General features: G+C 38.4%; 1 protein-coding gene across 1 annotated transcript; it reads left to right on the plus strand.

Annotated features, from left to right (window-relative positions):
- Positions 1-23,919, plus strand: ABCB10 (ATP binding cassette subfamily B member 10). Its single transcript, XM_050973117.1, has 13 exons — positions 1-472; positions 7,878-8,078; positions 8,424-8,626; positions 10,250-10,384; positions 11,775-11,921; positions 12,674-12,809; positions 15,176-15,271; positions 17,733-17,942; positions 18,205-18,284; positions 19,887-20,067; positions 20,308-20,351; positions 21,867-21,901; positions 22,751-23,919. Exons 1-13 carry the CDS (start codon positions 16-18, stop codon positions 23,040-23,042), a joined length of 2,217 nt encoding a protein of 738 aa, XP_050829074.1. The 5' UTR covers positions 1-15; the 3' UTR covers positions 23,043-23,919.
- Positions 23,920-25,399: the final 1,480 nt, after the last annotated feature.

Below are 25,399 nucleotides of genomic sequence, written 5' to 3' on the forward strand. Positions count from 1 at the left end.
CCCGGCAGCCGGCCCATGGGCGGCGGCGGCGGCTCGGAGGCGCCTCCTCCTCCTCCTCCCGCCGCAGACCCGCGCCGCGGGGACCCGCGACCACAGCAGCAGCTCGGGTGCCGCGCCGGCCGCATGGCGGGCTACGCGCCGCGCCTGCCCTGGCTGCTGCCGCTGCTGCGCCGGGCGGCGCCGCCCCCCTGGGCTCGGGCAGCCGCCGCGGCCGCCGGGCTCCGCGGGCTCCCGCCGCGCCCGCCCGGCAGGTGCGGGGCGCACCCCACGCCGCCGCTGCTGCTGCCACCGCCGGGCTCCCCGTCCTACCGCCGCTGCCTCCTCCCCGCGGCGGCGGCGGCGAGCGGCGCCCCGCGCTCCCTGAGCACCGCGGCGGGCGTGGAGCCGCCGCGGGGGGCTGCGGGCGCTCCGCCGCGCTTCGAGGCTCGGAGGCTGCTGGCCCTGGCGCACCCCGAGCGCCGGAGACTGACAGGTACCGGGGCCGCCCCGGGGCTTTGCCCGAGCGGGAGGGGGCGGCGGGCGCCCCGCCCGGAGGGGCTGCCGGGGCCTGGGCGCGCGGCCGGGGTGCGCCCCCGGAGCGGACGGCGCCGGGGCGAAGGAGAAGGTCGTGCCGCTCTGGGGAACCGGCTCTGAAGGCAACATCCCAGCACAGCGCGGAGTATTGGAGCGAGCCTTCCATACGTGTGAAAAGCTAAAAACATACATTCTCTCCATTCTTCTCACTTTGCCATCTTTTAATCTGTTGGTTTTTGAAGGGAAGGCAAAAGTTTTGGAAGTTAACAGAACTCGGTTCCGTTTCTTTAATGCCTCTGTGCATGTTCAGCACTGGCTTCACAATCTACCTGCAATAAATTTGGGCCCTAGACTACATGAAATTAAGTAAAAAGGGGAACCTGATGCGTTCAATTAAAAAAAAAAAACTGGAATTCTCTCCCCCAATAATTTTTTTGCTTAAAATTTTTGTAAGATGTTTTGAAAATTTGTTTATTTTGTAGTGCCTCACAGTAGTACAGCTGTGTGGTGAAACCAAAACACTGTAGCTGTATAAATTACACCCTTAACACTGATATTTTCAACATAGTATGAATGAACTTTTCTTGACAGTGCTTTTCATGGGTTAATATGATAATAGCTGTTGGTAAGAAAACAATGTCAAATTATTATGTGCTTTGGGTTTTTTAAGGTATCTTTGTTGGCAGACAGCATGTCCACTGTCTCATGAGTGAGAGGCCTGTAGTCCTCTGTAAAAATATAGGTAGTTCCTATGGAATGAGTAAATGGTATTTGAGAGGAGAAGTGAGGTAGTTAGACACACAAAGAGGTGGTTTGTGGAATACAAAATACTTTGCACAAGATTTCATTCACAGTGGATATTTACAGAGTTTCATTACATGTTGGTACTATATAGCCAACATAATTTGGATCCAAATGAATGTTTATAGATTTTAGACTACCTGCTGGTTTTACAATGAAGTTCTAAAAGACTGTGGTTTTCCCATTTAAAGTTAATCAAGTAAATAAATCAGTTATTTTAAGGCAGGCTTTTAGGACCCTGGGCTTCTGAGTAACTGAAAATTTAATTTAGTTCACTTTACTGGGCACTTGCTGCCAGCTTGTTTATCACAGGCAGGGTTATGGTATGCTTGTTTGTAACTATGTTTTGAAATAGAGAAAAGTATCCTTAGTCTGTGCAGTCTGCTGATGGTGTTATCTAAGTAATCAGATATCATAGTTGCTAAAAAGCAGCTACATGCAATTTTGTCTTTTGAGATAACAAAATGGGCTGAATTAAAGTTTAAAACAACTCTAACACAACAACTTGATCATATCAAGTCATGAGGATGGAAAAAATATGGAAATGTAGTAACTGCTCTTCAGTGTTCAGTTGGTCTTCATTCTGGGAGAGGAGTGAATTTATGTAGCATTCTTCTTTACTGGCACCCTGCTTAAGGGAAAAGTTGTAGTTAAGTTGTAATTATGTGGGGAGATTGAAAAGCTGACAGGAAAAATGCTTTTGGTCATTATAGAGTGCCGGGATAACAAATATGGGTAAAATTGTAGGTGGTTGTAGGGCAATTGCAGATACCCATTGTATCTAAAATATGTTAAAATAGTTGCATTTTGTTCCTGTTGCAGCTTTCTACAGAGAAACTAATCCTTAAAAACCTAGTATGTCTGGGTTTGCTGCATAAAAAGAGGAAGGTTAATGGTTTCACTATATGAAGCAATGAACCAAGGGTAAAACATTTCATTTCCTCTTCAAGTCCATATAACTGTTAAGCAAATGCTGTGAGATCTCTTCAGAGGTCTAGAGGTGCTGTTCAGTTCTGCAGGAAGGCCAAGTTCTTCCAGGTTTTCTGTATTGTATAGAACGGGCAGCTGGTAACACAGGGGTGTAGTAGTACCAGTGTGGAGTGCTGTGTGCCTTTTCTGGCATCCCTGTGGCAGAGTCGTGATGCTCTGCCTGCTCCTTGCAGTTGTGAGTTGAAATTCACAGTCACAGAAGGTGAAGTGGTTGCCGTGAGGACAGTGGAAGAGATTGGAAGTAGAGGATGATTTATGAGGAAGTTGAGCAAGCCCTGCTTCACCCGTCTTGGTGCTCTGGGGAAGTGGTGTCAGCTGATGAGGTGTAGGTACAGAGGTGAAGGTGACCTGCTCCCCTTGTGATTGGCAGCAGAGGAGAAGGTCCCATATTGCTCTGTGCAGAGCCTCTTCACAATCCAATGGCTCAGGAAGAAGTGGTGTGCTGTGGCCCAGACTTCCCATGTGCTGGCACACAGCACCACTTGCAGCAGGAGCTCCTGACCCTCTAGAGGCTCCTAGGATTGAAAATAAATGTATCAAATGTCATAATGTCAAAAAAAAAAAAAAAAACAAAAAAAACCAGTATCAGTGTAATATGTTGCCTGTCCAGTTACTTCTACAGCAGGGTAGAGCTATGAATGTATTTTAAATGGGACACGTGTGTTAAATTTTGTTGTTTGCAATTAAAGTGGTAAAAAGAAGCCCAGATACTATGGTGGGAATTCACTCTGTTGGTGACTATAGTTTTGTGTAGTGATTAGGAGTTTGTAAATCCCGTAGTACCTCCCAGGTTTAACAAAGGAGAGAAGTAGTTGTAGGAATTCCTTGGCTGATCTTGGTGTAGTCAGGTAAGGTAAACCTGCATCTTTGCTTAAGTTCAGTTCCTGGGGAAGAGGACAGGACAATTGTTGGAATTACTAAATCCTGCTCTGTGTGTGTGAGACCACAAAAATGCCTTTTCAAAATGATCCCTTTTATATCCTCCTGCCTCCTTGTTTTGCCCCGTGAGAATCTGTCTGTTGCACTTTATCCAAACCACACTCGAAGGAAACAATAGTTGTATTGAATTGTAAAGTAAGCCCAAGGAACTCTGAGATTTTTAATCCCATGGCAAAGTGTGCACTTTCCCTCTGTCAAACTTTATGTGCACTGAGTAAAAAGGTTTGTTTTGTACACAGGTCTTCTTTAGAGGCATTCAAGAAATGTTATCTCAGATATTTTATTTGGTAATTTTTGGCAAGTTTGTAATAGCTGCTATCCTACAGATTAAAATTTCAATTAAGTTAGGAGAGCGCTGCTTTATTCATAATCAGATGTTATTTTACTTTAAAATTACACCAGGTGATGTACTTTGGTTTTTTTGGAAGGCAATTCTTGTGGTTTTAAAATCATAATTCCTAGATGTGTATATATGTAGAGGTAACTTACTGAGTGTTTTCTCATGTGTAGTGCACCAATAAAATATAGGCTAGGTGCTTTTTGTTGTTTCTCCCCCTAGTTTTTCTTCTGATTTTGTCAGTGTTTAGTATGAAATTCACAAAAGGTCCAAGCAGCCTTGCAGCTTTATCACAGAAAGTTTGTTTTTCTGTGTTATAGGTTGTTTATTTTAAACTGGGGGTGAACTGTTAGCGAAGCTACTTCAGTAGGACATTGCAGAAACAGTAGCCGCTTATCACTGTAATCAGTTAGGTGCTTAGAGCTTAATTTCCTTGGGGAATATTGTTGCTGCATTATTTGTGTGAAGTGTGGATATAGAAGGAGTAATAGCTAGGTTGGTCTGACATAAAGACTGTCTTCTATACAGGGTAAATGTGAACAAGTGAAATGCTTTACTGTTAAATGCACTATTAAAAAGAGAAGCCATACTCTCTCCTCTGAACCTAGAGTTATTTTGTTACTTTCTAGCATTTTGTGAACTGTATTTTCTTTTTCTGAGCGCAGTAACACAGTTGCTCTTAACAATGTAAGGAATATGGTTCTAAAAAGTTCTTGCATAGATGCAGTGCAGATGTCATGTATGAATTTACTTTAACACAGAAAGGAAAACACACCACTCATACCTAACCTAGAACTATACAGAACATCGTTAAATGTTCACAGTGTACTCTGGAATAAGATTTTTATCTTGTAGTAAGTATTTGCAGAGCTGACTCTTTGCAGGGTTGATACCTTTGCAGAGTGGATACCCAAAAATATTGTGGTTCAGGATCCACCAAAAGGAAATGAACTTTATTTGACCAACAAATATAAAATTTACCAGTGCACCTTTCTCCCATAAAAGAACAATTGAAGAGTCCAATCTTCCTGAATGCACATTATAATGTGGTAGGTTTTATTCAGCACTCCAACTGCCCTTGTGGAAGGCCAGTCGGTGTTCAGCTTAAAAATTCGCCACATATTAAGTAAAACTGCACAGATAACTGGTAAAGGACAGACATTCATTGTTACTGGTAGAAAGATATTCTTTACAAACCCTCAGCTCGTTTCTGACCCACTGGCCCTCCATATTTAAATGAAACCAGTACAGCACCTAAAAGATTTCAGGAAGTAATACTGATAACTTACGGAATAGTAAAATTTAACTACTGTGACCTGTTGCTGGGTTACTGTGCCCTGCCAGATCTCATCAATACCTCATTTTTCTGTCTTTCATCCCTGATTGGCTTGGATGATCTTAATTCATCTGATAAAATCCTTATGTATTTGTCTTCAAAACAGCCCCTCATCAAACAGGCTTGCAAATATGTTGTCTTCATACACTTCCAGATACTATACTGGATGAGAAGGGTGCTCTGGTAAAAACCAGCATAATTAGAAACATTCACTGTCTTGGTGTTGTTTTTGTGTGTAGAAAATTAATTTATGATACTTTAGAGTCACTTAGTCTACATTTTGAAGAGAGGTTTCTGATAGTTCTGCCTAGTTATTGCTTGTAAACGTCATGGTTTATCAGTTGGCAAACTCATCCTCTTAGGAAGTTGCAGGTTTGCTGTCAAAAGCACGCCATGTCGGCCTTAACAGAGAGTGTATTGATCTTATTAGTGATAAAGGCATCACTTTGTGCAGCAATCTGGATTTCTGTGCAAATAGACAAGCAAAATGTTTGCCTAACATTTCCAAGAGTGTTGCTCAGCTGCTGCTGCAGCCATCTTTCCTTGTCATTGCTCCTGTTACCACTTTGAAGTCCTGGTTTTATAAGTTCCACTGATCTGCCTCACATTTTCTTTACTGTCATCTCAGAGCCTTCCAAAAAAGTTACTTTAAAAAATAAAAGGGTATATTGTGGTTCTTTGTTTGATGTAATTCTCTGGGTAACAGAGTAAGCCATGTGAAACTACGACTACAGTTTACTCTGACCTTTTTTCCTATCAGCAACAACCTTCAGTGTCACTGGCATGCCTTCATATCTAGTTGCTGAACACATTGAACTGCTCCCTTCAGCCAGTTATCACCATGATAGCTCCTTTGAAGGAGGCGATGCAATGAGTGTTTGCTGGTTCATATTTTTTCAACTAGTCAACATTTTAAAAGAAACAAAAAAGAACAGCCACTTGGCAACTGTGCTATTTTCTACTTGGTCTGCTGGTATAATCAACATGAGAGTTTCAGTTAGGGAACCTTATTTTACATGTGATTTATGATTAAATTAATAAAGACATGCATGTTGCTTAGTTCAATAGTTTTCAGTTTGCTTTAGATACTCGTATTTGCTTTTCATTCAGCAGTTCAGGCTGTTGGAAGTAATTACGGTGAAACCTGTGCTAGTTTGAATGAAGAACTGAAGATAAATTCAAGCCACCAGACAGAAACATATGAAGGGTTTAGCTATACAGTTCTCTTCCTTCTATGAATATTTATATCTGCAGTTCATATGTGCTGTTCCATCCATAACTGAGAAATTGTCTGGACTCATGGAGACTGAGCTGGCATGCAGTACTGTGCTTATAATCAATGCTTTTGTCCATCTCCAGCTGCCTTGGAGACCAACCAGCTTTTCCTGACAGTAATATAACCTGGAAATAACCTGGGTTTTATTGGATTTTTCCCTGCTGCTTCACAGCTTGAATCACCAGTGCTGCCAGGCTGTTAATAAGGTCATTCATGTATTTTTAGCTAATGAGTAATATCCTTATGAGATGTGCCTATGGCATAGATCAATAATTATGCACAAGAAAGTTTTTCACTTTCTCCTTTGGTTTCTTATAGTTTCTATAGCTTCAAATTAAAGATCCAAATCCTCTATCTTTCACGCACTTGCTGGCTGTAACACAAGGGAAAGATTGCAAATAAATCTTGACTAAGAAGCACAGGCTGCAGCTATGCATTTTTTGTACTCTGAATTCTTCCTTATAAATACACGGCGGTACTTACACCTCAAGTACAAACTGAAACAGAGCTTTCCATATGTGTGAAGGTGGTAAGAGGCATCAAACCACCTGTGTCAGGTGTTAGAAATACTGCTTACAGCAGTGTGCAGTAGGGAGGCTGGCTGCTGTCTTCATCATAGAAGTGGTACAAGAAGCTCAGTAGAATGGGTCTAAACTTCAGGACTTTCAGCACAGTATATTTTTTGTCTTCAAAGACATTATTTGCTAGTAATTTTGCAGCAATCCTATGAATAGTTGCTGTAAGTGTGTGGTTGGTTCTTGGAAAATTATGCTATATAAATGTCACTATTGTGATTTTCATATCAAGTTTGTTCAGTTTTCAATTAAGATGTGGTTTTATCTAGCTATCAGCCTTCCAAGCTTGGCTTGCCTTTTTAAAATTAAACTTTGTTCTTGGCTCAAGAAATTTCTTTGCAGATTTAAGTTCAACAGGCTAATTTTTTCGTCCAGTGTAATTTTCTTACTTTGTGATACACCTTCAGAAAGCTATAGAGGCTGTTCCATGGGTGATCCTGCACCTGGGATTCAAGAGTTCCGCTCATCAGCCAATGTACTTCTAATTAAGACTTACACTATTTTTCTTTTAGACCAACAATAGTAAAGAGTAAAACTAAATGAATGTTTATAAATTTTAAAATAAAAATAAATTCTAAAATTTATCAGTTAAGAGGAAATCAAATTTGGGGGGTATTTTGATTTCTGCTTTTTTTGGGGTTTTTTTTCCCAATAAAATTGCATATTTATCAGATCTTTACTTCAGTCCATTGTTACCTCAAAAACAGACAACTGGAAGCTTCCATACAGTGACAAGCATGAATAATAAAACCCAAACCAAACAGGAGTTGAAGGATTGTGTGTAAGAATTAGGTAACTGTCAATGTTCTCTAAGGGTGATACCTGTGAAAAGTTAACCTTTTTGGGTGGTTCTGTTGAAGATTAGACAAGAGAAGCAATTCCAGGACTGTGATTGTATACAGAGGCTTTTCAGTGTCTTAAAATGTGCCTTGCCTAAGTTAATTTATACAGTGGCTTAAAATACCCCTTTCACTGGGTGTAAAAGACTGCTGATTATTTCAATTGGCACTTGTAAGTTTAATAGAAGTTTCAAGTGAAAAATCATTTCATTTGTACTATTAATGATCTTGTAAGTTCAGAATAACTTTCTTTTTTCTTGTTGATTTGCAGCTGCTGTTGGCTTTCTGGCAGTTTCCAGTGTCATTACCATGTCAGCTCCTTTCTTTATGGGGAAAGTTATTGACATTATTTATACAAATCCCAGTGAGGATTTCACTGACAGCCTGACCAGACTGTGTGCCTTGCTGAGTGGAATCTTTTTATGTGGTGGTGCTGCTAATGCTACACGTGTCTACCTCATGCAGACTGCAGGTAAAAACAGAAGCAGAAGTGGTACTGAGAGTCATCTTATTTTTTGCAGTCAGGATATCTAATGATCTTAAACAAATTCTTGGCCATGGCCAAGAGATGATTTTGCAATCGGTACCTTTTTTTAACCAGACCAAAGGTAAACTATATAGTGCAAACATAAGTATGCTGGAATGATTGCTTTTATTTGCTGTTAGGTGAGATCTTAAAGATCTCATCTAACACATCTTACCAGCCTATTCCCTGTAATGTGCCTTGTTCGGTGCTGTGCAATCCTGTGATTTTTGTATTGTTGGTGTCTATGTAAAGTCTCTTGTGTCATGCTTGACCGACTTATGCTTTTGACAGGACAAAGAATTGTGAAACGTTTGAGAGCAGCCATGTTCTCCTCTATTGTGAAGCAAGAAACAGCTTTCTTTGACAAGACCAGAACAGGAGAGCTGATAAACCGCTTATCTTCAGATACAGCCCTTTTGGGCCGCTCAGTGACTGAAAACCTTTCAGATGGGCTCAGGGCAGGAGCACAAGCATCTGTGGGGGTTGGAATGATGGTATGGTGGTCTCTTACTTGCTTGAAACTACTTGTAGTTTCACATTTGTTTCAGTTCAATTAGGTGAGTTGTGAGTCAGACCAGTAACAATTGAGTGCTCTTGGGTACAAGTGTATTTCACTGGTTATCTATAACAGATGCAGAGATTATTGCAGTAGGTGATGTGCCTGTAGCCAGCTACTTCATGTTACTCACAAGCAAAATTTGGAGGATTGACATTAACTACTGTTTCTACCCAAAGTTTTTTTTGTTATCAAACAAAATGTAGTAGGCAAATTGCTGAATTCCATTCTTACTGAAGATACTAAAATCAGTGATAACATTCCCATGGCTTCAGGTAAAATACGGTGGGAAGGACCTCATAGAAAATCATTTAAGTTGGTTGATTCTGGTTAAGCAAAGGCAGCACTGCATATCTAATTAATGTCAAGGATTTTTACAAGTATTAGCCTTTCTGCTTTAGTCTGTCAGTAAAGAATATGTTTATGTAGGAACCTTGTTAATGGAGGCTTCAGTGCAGGGCATCAGTTAATATTCCTTGGTGGTCAGTTGGATTACATGAACATCTGACTTCTCTTGAGGGTCTTTTTTTGTGGCCTTAATTTTTTTATGCTTATGCATTGGGGTGGTAATTTCTGCTGTCTACTTGGAGTTAAAAATGGACAGCAAATAGTCTCCTTGATAAAAATAATCATCCAATATTGTCATTATTAGAAACTGTTAAGAGTTTTCACTGTGACGCTTTAATATTTTGTCACTGATAAGAATTGCTGATAAGAATGGCTTTCTGTGCTCTCTTAAAAGGGGACTCCAAGCCTTTATCTTACCATAGATAAAATGAGATAACTTTATATAACGCATCCTGCCCCAGAATACTGCCATGACATGGTTGTAAGAGGAGTACTGTATAAGCTTGCCAAGGAAAGGAAGAAGATATTATTATTAAATAATTATAAAGCCTATCAATTATGTTGATTTTGAATCTTTCTGGAGATTTTTGTTTTCAATAGAGAAAGCAAACTGAAATTAAAACACATTAGATCTACTGTCAGTAAATCTTATGAAGAGAACCTCTTTAGGTTCATTAGAAGCAATGATAATTACAAGTGATAAGTTTTACAGCAATAAATTAAATACCCTGTTCCACCCATTCGTGGGTGCTAGGGAGTACTGGTGACTCCATCTGGTTGTTCCTCAGTTACCCAGAAGTACTGTATGATATTTCTCTACTCAGAGCTTCTGTATTACACCATCTATTTAATAGTTGTGAAAGCACTTTAGAAACTGTGTAATAGCTTATGTCTTTCAGCATCCCCAAGAGATTTCCTGGTAGGCCCGTTTACTGGCAGGTTAAGGTGCTTGACTAAGACCACACAGAGTACCAGTGAGAAAGCTAGAAATTAAATCCATATGGCTTTGTTTATAGTCCTTTGTTCTAACTTCCCAAATGCTGTGGAAGAATAAATATTTTGCCTGGAAAAAAATTAAGACATGATAAATGAAAGCATGGCAGAACTAAATCCCTATTAGTTTTAGAAAAGCAGCGAGCAAAGTTGCACTTCAGTACTCCAGGGATTATTTTAAATCTGAATGCTAAACTCTGACAATACCTTTTTCTTCTAGTTTTTTGTTTCCCCTAGCCTTGCTGCATTTGTTTTGAGCGTTGTGCCACCCTTGGCTGTCCTGGCTGTGATTTATGGCAGATACTTGCGAAAGCTTACTAAAATGACTCAAGATTCTCTTGCAGAAGCAACACAGGTAACCTTTCCAGTTAACTTTAAAGTTGCTCTAGTGTATTTAGGTTAATATCTCTAAAGTTACAGATCTTCTGAAGACAATTGTACTGTCAGTTCTGACACTGTAGTTTAGCCCCTGACTAGTATGACAGGTAAATGTCAGTAACACTTATTCACAAATCACAAAAACTACCATGCTTCCTTTGTCCGTAGAAATATAACACAGAGATACTAGGCCTTGAGAATTTGGAAATGTAAAAAATTACAAGGAGCTTAGGCTTTAGCTTTGTGAGAGCTAAAAAAAAATTCAGCCTATGAAGTCCTGTGGAAGTTGGTATTTGGATTTGGAAATCACTTTTCTTGGATTATGGTTTTGAGCTTGAAGCTATCTGGAGCATACTAAATGAATGCTTCCTTTGCTAGGAAGTCTGTCTCTGAAGTGCATCCCTAATGCTTGACCTTACTGCCAGCTCTTAAATGTTTATGGGGCCTGTTTCTTAAACATTTTCCTCAAAGGCTTAGCATGGGGAAGCATCATTATAAAGCATAGAAATATAATTAGGAAAGCTGTGGTTAAAATACTCGCAGTTGTCAGCTGTTAGAAATTTGGGATGTCCTTTGTAAAACTGTGTAAAAGGAAGATTAGCCCTGTTCTGTTTGTCTTCCTCAGACTATGTTGGAGGGAAGCTCATGCCTTTGTTAGCCAGGTGTGGGACTTCATATGAACAAGCAATTGTTGTGTTCCATTCAAATTTTCAGGTTGAATGGGAGATGAAAGAAGGAGAATTATTTTTTTGTACCATATTTTTACTTACAATAGGGGAAATTGTTTTTCTAAGACCATAACAATGTCCATTAACAACTTAGCGTAATTGGTTACAATTGAGGTATTTTAGAATTAATACTTTGCTGTTTAGAAGTTAAAATACTAAGTTGAAATGAGATGTTCATAGTTGCGCTAAATTAATTCCCAGCATTGCTTTGATCAAATGAGTGGAATTGTTTTAGAAAATAACTGCAGGCTTTTTTTCATGACTTAGTATGGAACAGAATATTCTTTATTTTTTCCTTTCCCACATTGCTATTACATATTGTGAATAGTAACTTCCCTATGGGTGTTGTTCACATCGAATTTTTTAACCCTACTTTTATATTTTTCTGTCTCTGCTAGCACTTAAGACAATCTTGAGGGTTTTTTAAAACTGCCTGGGCATGCAGTATGCTTTTAACTTAATAGAATTTAAAAAATGGGGTTTGGGGTGGGGAGAGGAAGGCATGAGAAATTTTCCAGTTCTATCCAAAGATATGTAGATTCGTGAAGTGATATTGGTTTAACTTTCATATGTTCTGTAATATGAGCATTTCAAATTGTGTGTCTCTGTGGATCTGTTTTGTGCTTTGCTTCAATGCAGTTAGCTGAAGAGCGTATTGGAAACATCAGAACAGTTCGAGCTTTTGGGCAAGAAATGGCTGAAATGGAGAAGTATACAAATAAAGTGGATTATGTGCTACAGCTGGCTAAAAAAGAGGCACTAGCTCGGGCTGGCTTCTTTGGAGCAGTAAGTATATTTAATGAAAGTAAGCAACCATGTTATGCAAAGTGTCAATTATTTTAAAACTCCTGATGATACTTAAAAATCTGCAAGTAAATGACTGAGAATAAATTGAATGTATATAAAACTGTGGGAAGACTGGACTTAAATAAGCCTAAATTGCTGTGAAACTGCATTTCAAGATAAAACAGTATGATAAAGTCATTATAAGCCTCAATTTCTGTACCACACCCCATAGCAGGGGACTACTTATCTGAGGCCACACCTTCTATTCAAGGAATTAAACCAGTGGAAACCTTCCCCTACCCTTACCATTTAGAGGTTTGGCTCCCCAGTGAGAGGAGCATCAATCATAGGAAGGTGGGGAGTGCACAGGTAGGGGAGGGAGGCTTGGATTTTTCCATAACTGTTTGCCTAATTGAATTCTAAAACTGGAACATAACTGCAGAGTATCAATTCTTCCTTGGTAATGATGGTCAAGAATAATGTTTAGTGTTCCTTTCCAGTGTGAGGAAAAAAAAGCCAAAAAAGAGCTGCTTGCTTTTTGAACACTTGTTGGGATACCACAGTGCCATGGATGTCTGGCTGGCTGTTGGCTAGCTTTACATTAGAATTGTTCAATTTACCTCAGTCCTCCAAAAGTCTAGATACCTATAGTGTGAGAGTTCTTTTCATTACAAGGAAAGTTTTGAAACAACATTTTAGAAGATGAAATTTAAGATGTATGTGACAAAATCTGCCTTTTCCTTTTTCCCTAGACTGGCCTTTCTGGAAACTTAATTGTCCTCTCAGTGTTATACAAAGGAGGATTACTAATGGGCAGTGCCTACATGACAGTTGGTGAACTCTCCTCTTTCCTAATGTATGCTTTCTGGGTTGGCATAAGCATTGGAGGTATGGAACAGGAAATTAGATTTTCTTCACTTGAAAGCATTGCAGTCATTATAGGTGTGGGAGGGAAGAAGCTCTTTAAAAATCTGACTTTCTTAAAAAGTCTTCCAAATGAACTTTTCAAGAAATGATTTTTTTTTCTGAAGACTTAATGAAAACAATAATCTTTAACTTAATATAAGCCTTCTTTTTCCCCAAAAGAAAGCTAATTTTTTTCAATGTGTGCATGTGACAGTATATATTACTTTAATTTTCTTAAGGTCTAAATTAAGATACTTGCTGCATTGTGTAAAGCAGTAAAATATTTGGGTCTATGTTAAGCATACTCTATTTAGAAAGGCATGTAACATTTAGCTGTAATTCAGTATAGAGTGTCCTCAACTGGAAGAGTAAACAAAGTGCCAGCAGAATACAGCACTCAGTGCTAAACTTCTGGTTTTCCTTACTCACTGACTCCTCCCAGAAGCCCACACTCTGTAATCTACTGGCCCAGCAACAAGCTGTTCATCTTTTTGTCAGAGCTGTCTTCATGGCTGCATACAGGCAAAAATGAAGATAAGTTGCTCAGAAGCTCTACAATTTACTGGAAGCATTCTTCTTTAAAATGAGCCTGTTCATTCTGATAGACTAGGAGGGCAATGCAACTTTTCCTTTTTTAAGACTAGGCCTGATATCACAGGGAGCACAAAGATGTGCAAAATTTAACAAACCTGCTTCTTTGTATATCAAAATTCCAGTGGCACCCATTCCAACTACCAGCCCCCTTTCTTCTCTGCTTAAATCATTGAAGTTTGGTCAATGGAGAAATACCTGAGACTTTGAAAACATGGGGCGAGCTAATAATAAATAAATGAAGATTAGAAACACTGCTAAAAATATCATTGAATAAACTTTTATTTGCTATAAAAAATATTTTTAAATTCTAGGTCAGATTATTGTAGAATGTAGTTCTGCACAGAGCTCATTCTCATGGGGACTCTGAAGCAGAGGTGTCTTGCCACAAGAGGCCTGCCTTCCTAGATGCCTACAAGGCATATAAATCTTCCAAGTGCTTAGTCTGCTCTGTATATGTCATCAATACATATAGGAGTCGATGCAACAACTGTGAAGTTCACTGCGTAATCTGTGACTTTGCCCCTCTTTTTTGTAAGTTTGCTGTGTTTTCTTCCAAACACAGAACATGGGTTATGAAAAATAGAAATGTTTTCTAATTTGTATTTGCTGTCCATATTATATAATGTTTTGTTTATGAGTGGTTGTGGATTTGGACACTCAAACCTCAGTGTTTGAGTTCGATGTTGCTCTGTGAGGCTTATGCCTTCCCCTGCCATGTCCTGCTCTAGGATGTGATTCTTTGGCTCTTTTTTCCAAGCAGACAGCTTCTCACTGTGGCAAGTGTTGCAAACTTTCAGATAGTCCTCAGCAGCAGCATAATGAAACACCTTGCCTTCACTTACAGACCTTGTGACCTTGAGCTGAGCTTCTTGCTTTGCAAAAGTAAACAAGTAAATCCATTATATATTTATTTAGATATACATATTTTTATATGCACCTTCCTTTTTCTGCCCTCCTGAAATAAGTCTTAAGCACTTTCCAGGAATTCAAAGATCATTAAATCAGTGTCTTTCTTTTGAAAGGCACACAAAAATTTAAGAAATTGGACATCTTATATCTATGTACTAGTCCATTTTTAGTTCTGTTAGTTTCTGTGTTTATGTCAGCTGGAAAGCCCTTCAACCAAGCTACTTTCAAGATGATTCACACATCTGCTAAGAGCTGGGACCCAGAACTATGTGCAGGTCTTGTCCTTAGCTTTTGCTTTCTCCAGTTCTGTTTGAAGTATTCTGGCATGGGAGACACATTTCTTTCCATTGTCCACTTTCCACACACCTTCTCAAGCATCACTTCAGCCTTAGGCTTTGTGCTCTCTCTCTGCTGTGGCTGACTCAGCCAGGCTCTCCTGTATTAGTGTAAACCTATCTGACAAAGAAGAGCATTCAGAATGCTCTGTTCTACTGAATGATCTGGGAATATAGCTGGTTGAATGCAAAGCCATTTTCCTAAAGTTGGATGCTATTCTTCCTGACAGGTAAATGACAAAGGGCATACATAAGCTGAAGTGTATTAACATTTTCTTTTCTTCAGAGTGATTTGTTTTACAGATATAAAGAAGAATGGTGAATAAGGGTTATTGGTAGCTCTCAAATGAGACTAGATAGGATTTAATATGTTTAACAGTTTGTCTGAATTAAAGATTCTCTACACATCTGATCTTTCAATGCTGCTGCTGAAAAGTGTAACGGTAACCTTATTTCTTCTGTGTCTTCCATTGCTTATGGATGCATAATACTGTTCTGCTTTTCGTTTAGGTCTAAGTTCCTTTTATTCTGAGCTAATGAAAGGACTAGGTGCTGGTGGACGTCTTTGGGAACTTATTGAAAGGAAGCCCCAACTTCCATTTAATGGTAGGTTCTTGGTTTGTTACTGTTTAAAGGTTGATTTTGTCTCATGGGTCATCAATACTTTACAAGGGTGTGTGTAACACTTAAAGGTAGCACTGACTTACTAATTTTCAAAGAAACTAAATTAGTCATAACCCTTCTGATTTCACCTAAGTACAAAACAGATGATGAAAAATTTCTTTAATAAAAAAATTTAGAAGCCAAAAGCTTAGCTTAATGAATTACTTTTGGTTTAATTATTTTTTATTTATTTAATTCAGAATATGATTTTGAATCATATTACATTCTAATTTATGTGACTTAGACATGATCATTTCTAGCTTTTTGGAATTTCTTGTTGATGTCATCACTACTCCCTCTTGATTCAGCTTTAGAGTGAAAAGAGTAGAAAGAAGAAAAAGGAAGGGAGGGAGGAGCTCTTTGAGATGGCTGTATCTCATATTTCCACTGAACAGTTTACCATGCTCATCTCTAATGGCTAAGAAATGATCAGAGAAGCTTTCAAAACCAGGTGGTTTTCATTAAGAGTATTGCAACCTTAAACATTTCATACTGATCCAGTCGAAATCAGCCCATAGTAAGACATGGTGATATGAATCCTAGCTTGCAAACACACAATTGTGAGGCCTTTCAGCAACACATACTAAACTGAGTTTTTGAGTTGTTCTGCCATAGGAATCAGGGACTGAGGCATGACTAGGGAATAAAAAGAAGTAGAGGGTAGGGCTGACAGAGGGACTTCTGCTTCTTGGAATAATATGGATGTGCAGCTACAGCAGGTGTTGCTTTTGGAGTGATTTGCACATTTCTCCTTGCAGTAATACTACCCACATTTCTTCTTTATTTGAGCGGGCAAGATTTTATTTTTGCAGAACTCCAGTTGTTGCTGATGACAGCAGATATCTTGGGAACAAATAATAATGTCTTTTTTCTTGTGTCTAGAATCCAAACAAGAGACTAGTACATAGCTTTCAGATATTTTTACAATGATATATAGAGGAAGGACTTGTGGTAGCAGACTTCCTGTATTGCAGTAGATTCAGTGTTTCAGGCCATGGATAGACTGTGCAATAACTGCAACTGAGACTTAAGATAAGTGATTGCTTGCTACCATGGTAATAATAAGGATTATGTTGCTAACACAGGATTTAACAAACACATTTCTTTTCTGAAAAGGAGGTTTACAGGCTATTGTGGAAACATTACAGTGTGTATGTCCATCAGTTAGAGTCAAGGAGGGAATCTGGAATTGTATGCTTTTGCCTTTTCCATTCCAATGCTACTATCATTAAACTGAAAGCCTGGAGAAGAAATGTAAACCTGGAAAAAAAGAGCAGAACTGGTGAAATCTTGATTGCTACGGATGGGTGTCTGTTTCCTATCCACAGTTACTGTTTAACCAAACATTGGCATGTGCTACCCTATGCTATGGCTGGCTGGGAGTAAGTTGTGTACTGCATCTGAAAAGAATTAAGGGTTTGAGCTGTGCTTCTCCAGCACAAACAAACATGACTTTCTAGTACTGCCAGTACTTTCTAGTACTTTACACAGTTGGTTGGAACTTCATCTTTTGGGAATGCAGCCCCACTGTCCAATTAATTTACTTTGTATGGATATGTGTCACTGGGTTTTAACCGGGCTTGAAGAAATTTTGTTTCTTTGTCTTAACTATTTATCAGCTTTTTCTAGTAATGATATTAAGATACTTGTTTAAGTCAAATGCTGTGTTCCAGAAAGAAACTGGTTTTATTTAACTTTGGTAGTTGTTAATTCATGGTGGTTTCATTGATGGAAAATTTCACTAAGTGAAATTCTTATTTCAGGGAACTGTTGCCCAAGAGTTAGACCTCTGATTGGTATTTGAATTTATTAAATATGCTTTCTACTGAAAGGAGAAAATAAAACTAAAAATGGTCTGTTAGTGCAACAAACCTAGCAGCAACTTTATTCCAGTGTCAGGAACTGCTCTTGTTCAGAGGAGGGTGCTTTAGGTGACTTTTGTGGCTTGGTGAAAGGGCAATAAATGATTTGCAATGTTTATCTTTTTGTGTTCTATGGCAACAGGACTTTGGCCTTCACCAATGCCTTTTTATTTCATTGCTCCTAATTGACAAAGCTTTAATTGTTTACAGTATGTTCACTAATTCAGATAATTGTATGAGAAGTGATTGTTGCTTGTGGTTAGGTATTAGCAAGATGCAAATTCTCCCTCTTGCTGTAGGTAGCCTACAGGTTTTGTGCTGGTGAGCAACCTGAAGTTGCATTCAGGAATGATTGGTATACCACACTGAATCACTCATGGCTGAAATATAACCACTGTGGTCCTGAATTGTGGCTTGCAGTTATCCATAGATTGAATGTGGAGACAAATACTTCTATTGAGTGTCTGTAAAGCAAGTTCTAGGCAGGCTGAGCTAATTTTTGTTTCTGTTCACATTTCTGTATTTTATTCTTTGTTATATAGAGGGAATCACATTAGGCAAAGACGTATTCAGAGGTGCTTTGGAATTCAAAGATGTTGAATTTGCATATCCAACACGTCCAGAAGTATCAATTTTCAAAGATTTCAGCCTTTCCATTCCAGCTGGCTCTGTTATGGCTCTCGTTGGCCCAAGTGGTACAGGGAAATCAACCATTGTATCCCTTCTGCTGCGGCTGTATGATCCTATCTCAGGTATGGTTTGTGTGTTGCTCTCATTTGCAACAATTCATGCTTTGCATCTCAGATAACCTTACAAACAGTTGGGGTTCCTGTGCTTGAGGTCCATGTCTCCTTCTGGGGTGTACGGTTACCTTGTGGTGGTGCCTGTGTAGCTTTGCATTTCTGATCCACCAGTAGAGTGTGTGATTCCCCAGGGGTTGTCATTCTCAGCTGTTCCTTCAGACTCTTTCAGTATGTGTCAAACACACGTGACTTCACTGTTTCCTAACTTAAGGTACTATCACCGTTGATGGCTTTGATATCCGTCAGTTAAATCCACTGTGGTTCAGGACAAAGATTGGAACAGTAAGTCAGGTAAGGAAGAAAAAAAATCCAAGTGCATGAAATAATTTTGTGATCAACTAGCTTTTCCTCACTTTCCTTCTTTTTAAAAGACATTATCTTGCTTCTCAATGAAATTCCTCCTTCTCACCATAACTGCTGTTGCACATGCTTTGTTCTAAAAAGAAGTGTTTAGAGCTAGTTCCAGTATTCTATAGTCTGTTTTTACATAATCACAGAGATCCAAAATGTTAGTTTAGAAGAAAAGTGTGCAGGTGAAGACTGGAAGGTAAATTGCTGTAAATTGTGTAGGTATGACCAACCTAATGCTGGCTATAATTTGTTGAAGAAAGTAACAAAAATCTTAACACTAATTACCTTTTGTATTGATAAAAATCACACAATCATATTTTACACAGCCATTTAAAAAACTGACCTTCTGTGCTCTGAGTAGTTTCCAGGAAACTATAATCTCCTTTAGGAAACCATGAAAATACAGCACAGGTAGCATGCACTTTTATAGTGCCACCTTCCTAGCAACCTCCAGACTCTGGAAGTTAATGGTGTCTTAAAAATAAGCTATTTCATCAATTAATATGTTCATTCCCTCATCTCTCCAGATAATTCACAGTGCAATTAACTATTAGGCTGATGTTCTGGTTAAAAGCATAAGAGTAAATGAGTATTTGTTGCATTTCAAAACAACTTCTTTATGTAATAATGCCACCAAAAGCTTTTGTGCAAAAATTATTTTCTTGTTGGCACGTTAGCATTTTCTTTTTGAAAGAGTCTATTCCAGTAGGAGGTCAATACTAGTATTCAAAGAACATGACTACTTTTTAAACAGAGCTCACTTACTTTGTTTTAGACATTTTCCCATTGTACATGACTTGTCCTATCTCACAGTTCTCTGTTGCAAGCTTGAATACAAATTAAATGCACATAATGCCATAAAATCTGTGTAGAGATTAAAAAAAGAACCATCATTGTTGCATATCATAGAATAGTTTGGGTTAGAAGGGACCCTTAAATGTCATCTAATCCAATCCCCCTGCATTGAGGAGGGACATCTTCAACTAAGTGTGGTTGCTCAGAGCCCCATACTTGAATGAGCCTGACTAGAATGTTTCCAAGGATGGGGCATCCACTACCTCTCTGGGAAACCTCTTCCAGTGTTTCCCAGAGAGTATTTCCCTTTAAGTCCTGAAACACCACAATCAGGTCCCTCTGGAGCCTTTTCTTCTCCAGGCTGAAGAGCCCCATCTGAGCCTTCCCTCACAGGACAGGTGCTCCGTCCTTTCCATTTCATGATATGTGGCAAAGTAGGAAGGAAGGGCTTTTGATGTTTAAATGTAGAGCTCTTCCTAAATTCTTCCTAAAATATTAGGAATTGAGAGTTATGTTTTGTCAGTTAAAAAAGCAACTTAATTTTTAATTGGTTTTCACTGTCCATTTTGGTGTTAGGGAAGGAGGTTTTTTATTAGTCTTTTATTCAATTAACTCTGGCTTACATATTATTTTTATGGATATTGTAAGTGGGGTCTTGTAAGTGGGATTTATGTTATCTGACATACTAGATAACACATGCATACAATTACAAATCTACCGTATTAGTTATGTGTTTGCATTTGTCAGGAACCAATTCTCTTCTCCTGTTCTATTGCTGAAAATATTGCCTATGGTGCAGAGGATCCTTCTACTGTGACTGCAGAGGAGATTCAGAAAGTTGCCGAAATAGCTAATGCTGCTAGTTTTATCAGAGATTTTCCAAAAGGCTTTGACACTGTAGTTGGAGAAAAAGGAATTTTGCTTTCAGGTATGTTTTTATGTTGCTTATTTTAAAAATCTTGCTGCTATTGAGTGATGTAAAAATTCCATCATTTTTGTTACCACTTTTTTCTCCAAGCTGTAGCCTGGCATAAGTATTAAGAGAATCCACCCCTCACCTCCATTCCCCACTAAAGTACATGGACCTAATTCTGCTCAGCCCAGGCATTCAGTTAAAATTACCTGACATCTCTTTTCCTATTTCAATTTACTGATTATTTTTCCCCAGGTGGACAGAAGCAACGAATTGCAATTGCTCGAGCTCTGCTCAAGGTAAGCCAGCACCCAAACAACTATTTAACTGCTTCTTGGGGGGAGGCAGAAAGGATTAACAAGGAGGAGGTATTTCAATGGGAGAGGTAGGAAAATATTTTGAAAAGGGAAAAGTTTATGTTAATGAAGTTTGAAAGGGCTGAGTGACTTAACTAATGACAACTTACTTAATGTCAGTGCTTCTCCCTATATTTTAGCCATGTTTTTCAATAGTTCTTGCCAAGACTGATGTTAAATCATTGTAAAATGGCTCATTTCCATAAGATGAGGTCAAGGATGAAGGAAGACTTTAAGAATGTGGTGCTATTAAATGCATATATGACATGTCTCTGTTCAGATCTCTATCATTCATGGGTTAATTTTTCTGGGTTGCAGTTTACTAGGACTTCAGATGCCTTGTCTTAACTTTGAGGGGAGGTGGCCTGGATTTGGAACAAGGCGATATTTCAGGCACAATGTAGTGTCGTGTTCTTCTTTGAAGATTGGTGTGGGTCTAGCTTCAGGGCAGGTTCTGTGCTGCACAAATTTGAGGGGGCTTCTGAGGATCAGAATGACAGACAGTTTGGTTCAGGGACAGCCACTGGCTGTCAGGCCTTGCAGGGAGGCAGTTTGGTGCTGATGCTCAGCTGGCAGTTTTGATCCTTGCTGAACAGAGTTTACATTCATGTTAAGCCACACAGGTGTCTGTAGCATCCTGGCATGCCCAGTTCTGCTAGATTAATAGGAATTTCATTATACCTGTCCTCTTTTACCACAAATGCTGAAAAGCTGACTGTATTTCAAGCCATGCATTTTATATGGTTCATGGGATTAAAGACAATTTTGTGGAAGTAAAAAGGTTATAAAAAATAAATGAGTAGTTGATATACTGGATATCTGGGGGTGTAGTAGAGTCCTGTCTGTTCCTTTAAACTGATAAAGTTTAAAGCTGTTGATCAACTTTATAAAGGAAGTTTGAGTTATTTTCTGTAATTCAGTAGTGAATTCTTCTAAGGGATTTGAGTACCGACAATTTTATTTTTTTTTTAAATCTAACTGGGAGAAATTCTTAAATGCTAGTTCTTAAGTACTATGTGTTTTACCTGTGAGTGAAATACTGCTTGTTAGTAGGGCTTTGTTTTATTCAGTTACTAAGACAGTTTTATATAGCAGACTGCAAGCAGAGGGTAGCTGAGCCTCTGTGAAAGAGGCACATAGGGATGTAGGACTTTTGACCACAGTGCTGCCAAGAATGCCTTAAAAATCATCTCTCTCCTTTACTTTGTGTCTTTCAAATGGTTATCCAGGAATAGTATTCTGCTATTTTAGTTTGGAAAATTTGAAAATGGAGGAGTCTTGTTTCTGTTTCGTCCTCTTAGCATTTAAATTTCTTAGAAATAATGCTTTGAATGACACTTTTGATGAAGTAAATATTCTTACTTGGTGTTTTAAGCTGTATTAATCGTATTCTGTATTGATATAAATATTCAGATTTGGTTTAATTGTTATCATAACCAATTCTACTTTCTTTTTCAGAATCCTAAAATTCTTCTGTTGGATGAAGCAACAAGGTAAGAAGAAAAAGAAACTTAGAAAATATGTACCTGTAAAACTCAGATTTGGGAACTGTTCCTTCTCTTCGATCATCTTCTCGTATCTTCTCTTCTCTGCTCTATCTGATTCTCGATGAGGCTCGTGATGAGCTCTCTTCTCGTCTAGCTCTTCTCTTATATTAGCTTCTCTGCGCTTCTATTCTCTTGCTCTTCTCTTCTCTTCTCTTCTCTTCTCTTCTCTTCTCTTCTCTTCTCTTCTCTTCTCTGCTCTTCTCTTCTCTTCTCTTCTCTTCTCTTCTCTTCTCTTCTCTTCTCTTCTCTTCTCTCTCTTCTCTTCTCTTCTCTTCTCTTCTCTTCTTCTCATTATTTAGCCCCTTATTGCTCTCTAGTCACAAAAAGGAATGTGCCTTCTAGAATGCGTGACTTGTTTAGGAAACCTATAATAAAAGCTGTTTAGGCAGTGAAAAGGAAGCCTGGTACATTGTGATTTTTCATGGAGTTACATCCATAATATGTAACATAATTTTGAAACATGTGCTTAAGGCTTTTTTGGATCTTTAGTTTAAACTTAGATCTTAGTGTAAAAGAGATAGGATTATTGTGTGGTGTAACTGATTTTTTCCACCAACTTAATTTGGTGTTATTTCTCAATGCTTATTTTTGCATATGAGAATATGTCATGCCTTTAACTTGGATATGAGTACTGAGCCTGTTCATTAAATTTTCCTGCAGCTCCAGTGGTTCGTCTTCACCACAAGCAGAGAGGGTTTGCAGTTTTGGCAAAATAAGCCTCATGCATACAAAACCAACCTGCTTTACAATAACAAATATCCTCCTCTCTCCCATCCCCACCCCATTTGTTCCTAGTGCTTTGGATGCTGAAAATGAGTATCTAGTGCAAGAAGCTCTGGACCGGCTGATGGAAGGCAGGACAGTCCTAATCATTGCTCATCGTCTGTCTACTATTCAAAATGCTGATTTTGTTGCAGTCCTTGGCCAGGGTAAAATTCTTGAATGTGGGAAACATGAGGAACTACTTGCAAATCCAAATGGACTTTTCAGGAAACTAATGCAGAAACAAGCTTTTCTTCAGAATAATGATACTTTTGCATTAGATTTACAATCCAGAGAAAAGGATCTATTAAAAGAAAATGTATGAGACAATGTATGAATAATTACAAACTTCAAAGACTATAACTTATGTTTCAGTTATGTAAAGTAAATGTTATATTTTTCCAAAATGTATAAAATATTCTTTTGAAACTTAAATGTGTTTAAACTTTTTATTGAAAGCTTTTTAATAACTATTGTAACTTCTAAAAATATCTGTCACATTGAGATAATTTCAGGGCATAGATTTTTCTGCTTGTGTTACTTTGAGGCTGTCTAGAATCTTGTTTGCTGTAATGCACTGTATGAAAATGTGATCCATTCTCAAGTAAGTTCAGTATTTGAAAGGTAATTAAATGACAATCTTATCATTTTCATATCATTGTCTCTCTCTTTCCAAGGAACTTTAATGTTTTGTGCTTGTCCTTAGTCCTAAAATGCTGGAATTCAGAAATGCATGACACTAACAACACTCTGAAAGTTCTGTCTTACTTCCACTGCACTGTCCTTCCAGTTACTGTTTGTTCTGAAATGTGATTATGTGTTCTGAACTTGACTGTGATCCCCATCTACAGTTCCTGTAGAGAATTACATATTAAAACACATTTTAGAGAGTATGAAAGCACAAGTTGGAGCAAAGTTCTTTAATAAAACAAACAACGCAATGGAAAAAAAAGCAACCAAACAAAAAAAAAAAAAGACTTTACAAAAGAACAAAGGAAGTGTAATACTATATGAAGTCACATAGGAAAATCTAAAATTTGCATGCATTTTCTTCCCTTTTCTATTTTCCCATTTCTTTAGTTTCACTTCCTTTCTAAGATGACATATGAAATAACATGCCCTCCTCCCATGTATGTTTTTGTCCTTTGTAAAGGCATATGTAAGTTTTGTATTGTTAATTAAAATTTCATTGATAGAAATCATGAGTTTTGCCTAACTACTTTATTAGAAACAACTAGTAAACAACCTTCTCAAGGACAACTAGTAAAATAGCAGCATTACATTAATTTCAATAACTGCAGGGGGATATGTTTGGCAGTGAAGAGCTTTCCTCATGTTTCTGATTGAGGAGTCTCTTTCAATAGAATCTCTGGAGATGCAAAACCCCATGAGGGGATTTTACAAAGCTAGAAACTTCCCAGGTCACATTAAAACTCATCCATGCTAGGAAAACTTGTTACTGGAAGACTTTATTGGCAATAGCTGAAATACCTAGTGCTGGGCAAGCTTAAAATGTTAGTGCCATTAATGGCACCTGGTGGAATATAGTGAAACTATTAGAGAATGAAAATAAAATTACCTCCAAATGTGATTGTATCTTCAGATAAAATTTTCCTATAAGTATATTGTACTAAAGATACGCAAAAAATAGTCCTGACCCAATGTTTAATTTCAGTGTCGACTATTAGTTAATGTATTTAGAGAGGTTTGCATCTTTAATCCTCACTCATGTAATTTCTCCTTACGTGAGATCCAACGAGCCCCTTTATCCCTGTATTTACATGGGTTACAGGAATTACTTGCAGCTGAACTGAATGAGTGTTTCATGTCTGCTGTTCATTAGTTGTCCTGGCAGGTATTGCAGCCGACAGAGAAGCGGGAAAAGCTACACAAAGGCAAATGTTTGTCATAGCAGGTACATTGGTTAGCAGACTTTATTCGAGTTACAACCACTCAAAAAACTCCTTGGGATATTTATGGGACAGTCAAGAACTGGTTAATTCTCTAACTGGTATCAGTACAAATTATTTCTGAGTAGAAAATGAGATTTGAATGTTGAATTGTGTCTCTCTCCTGGAGATGGAGCACTTTCATGGCTGAGACAGCCAAAGGACTAATTCCCTGAGGAAATGTAGCTGTGTATGGATAGAGTTCAATCAGCAAAACACAACTGCTCATGCTGCATCGTTTTAAATATTTTAGGAACGAGCTGTGAAGAGGAGCTTTCAGGTTTTCAAATAATTTGAATGTCACCAATTGTGAACGTTGGGAAATGTGGATGTCATCTTGAATTTTCTTCCAGATTTTTCTGTATTTGCTTGTTTGTGCATGCATTTCCTGGCTTGGTTTAGTTTGTTTTTCTTGATGAAGTGACGGTAACCTGATGATTTAGCATCACATGTATAATGAAGGCTATATAGAGGGATACTATCAATATAGTGATGCTCCACTAAATTTTAGTATTTCACTTTTTGCATAAAAGCAAAGCCAAAGGAGCTTATTTGAATGAAAAAGACAAAGCACTGGCACTGACAGTGCCTCATACTTCAGTCCTGCTAGATGAACCATCTCAAATTTATCTCATCTGCATTTGGGTTCAGTCATAGGGGACCATAATCCACATAGAAAGCCTAACAGCCTCTAATCTATTATCAAAGAACACATTTTGAAAAGTTATGCGAT

This window comes from Serinus canaria, chromosome 3, assembly GCF_022539315.1.
Source record: "Serinus canaria isolate serCan28SL12 chromosome 3, serCan2020, whole genome shotgun sequence".
Lineage (NCBI taxonomy): Eukaryota > Metazoa > Chordata > Aves > Passeriformes > Fringillidae > Serinus > Serinus canaria.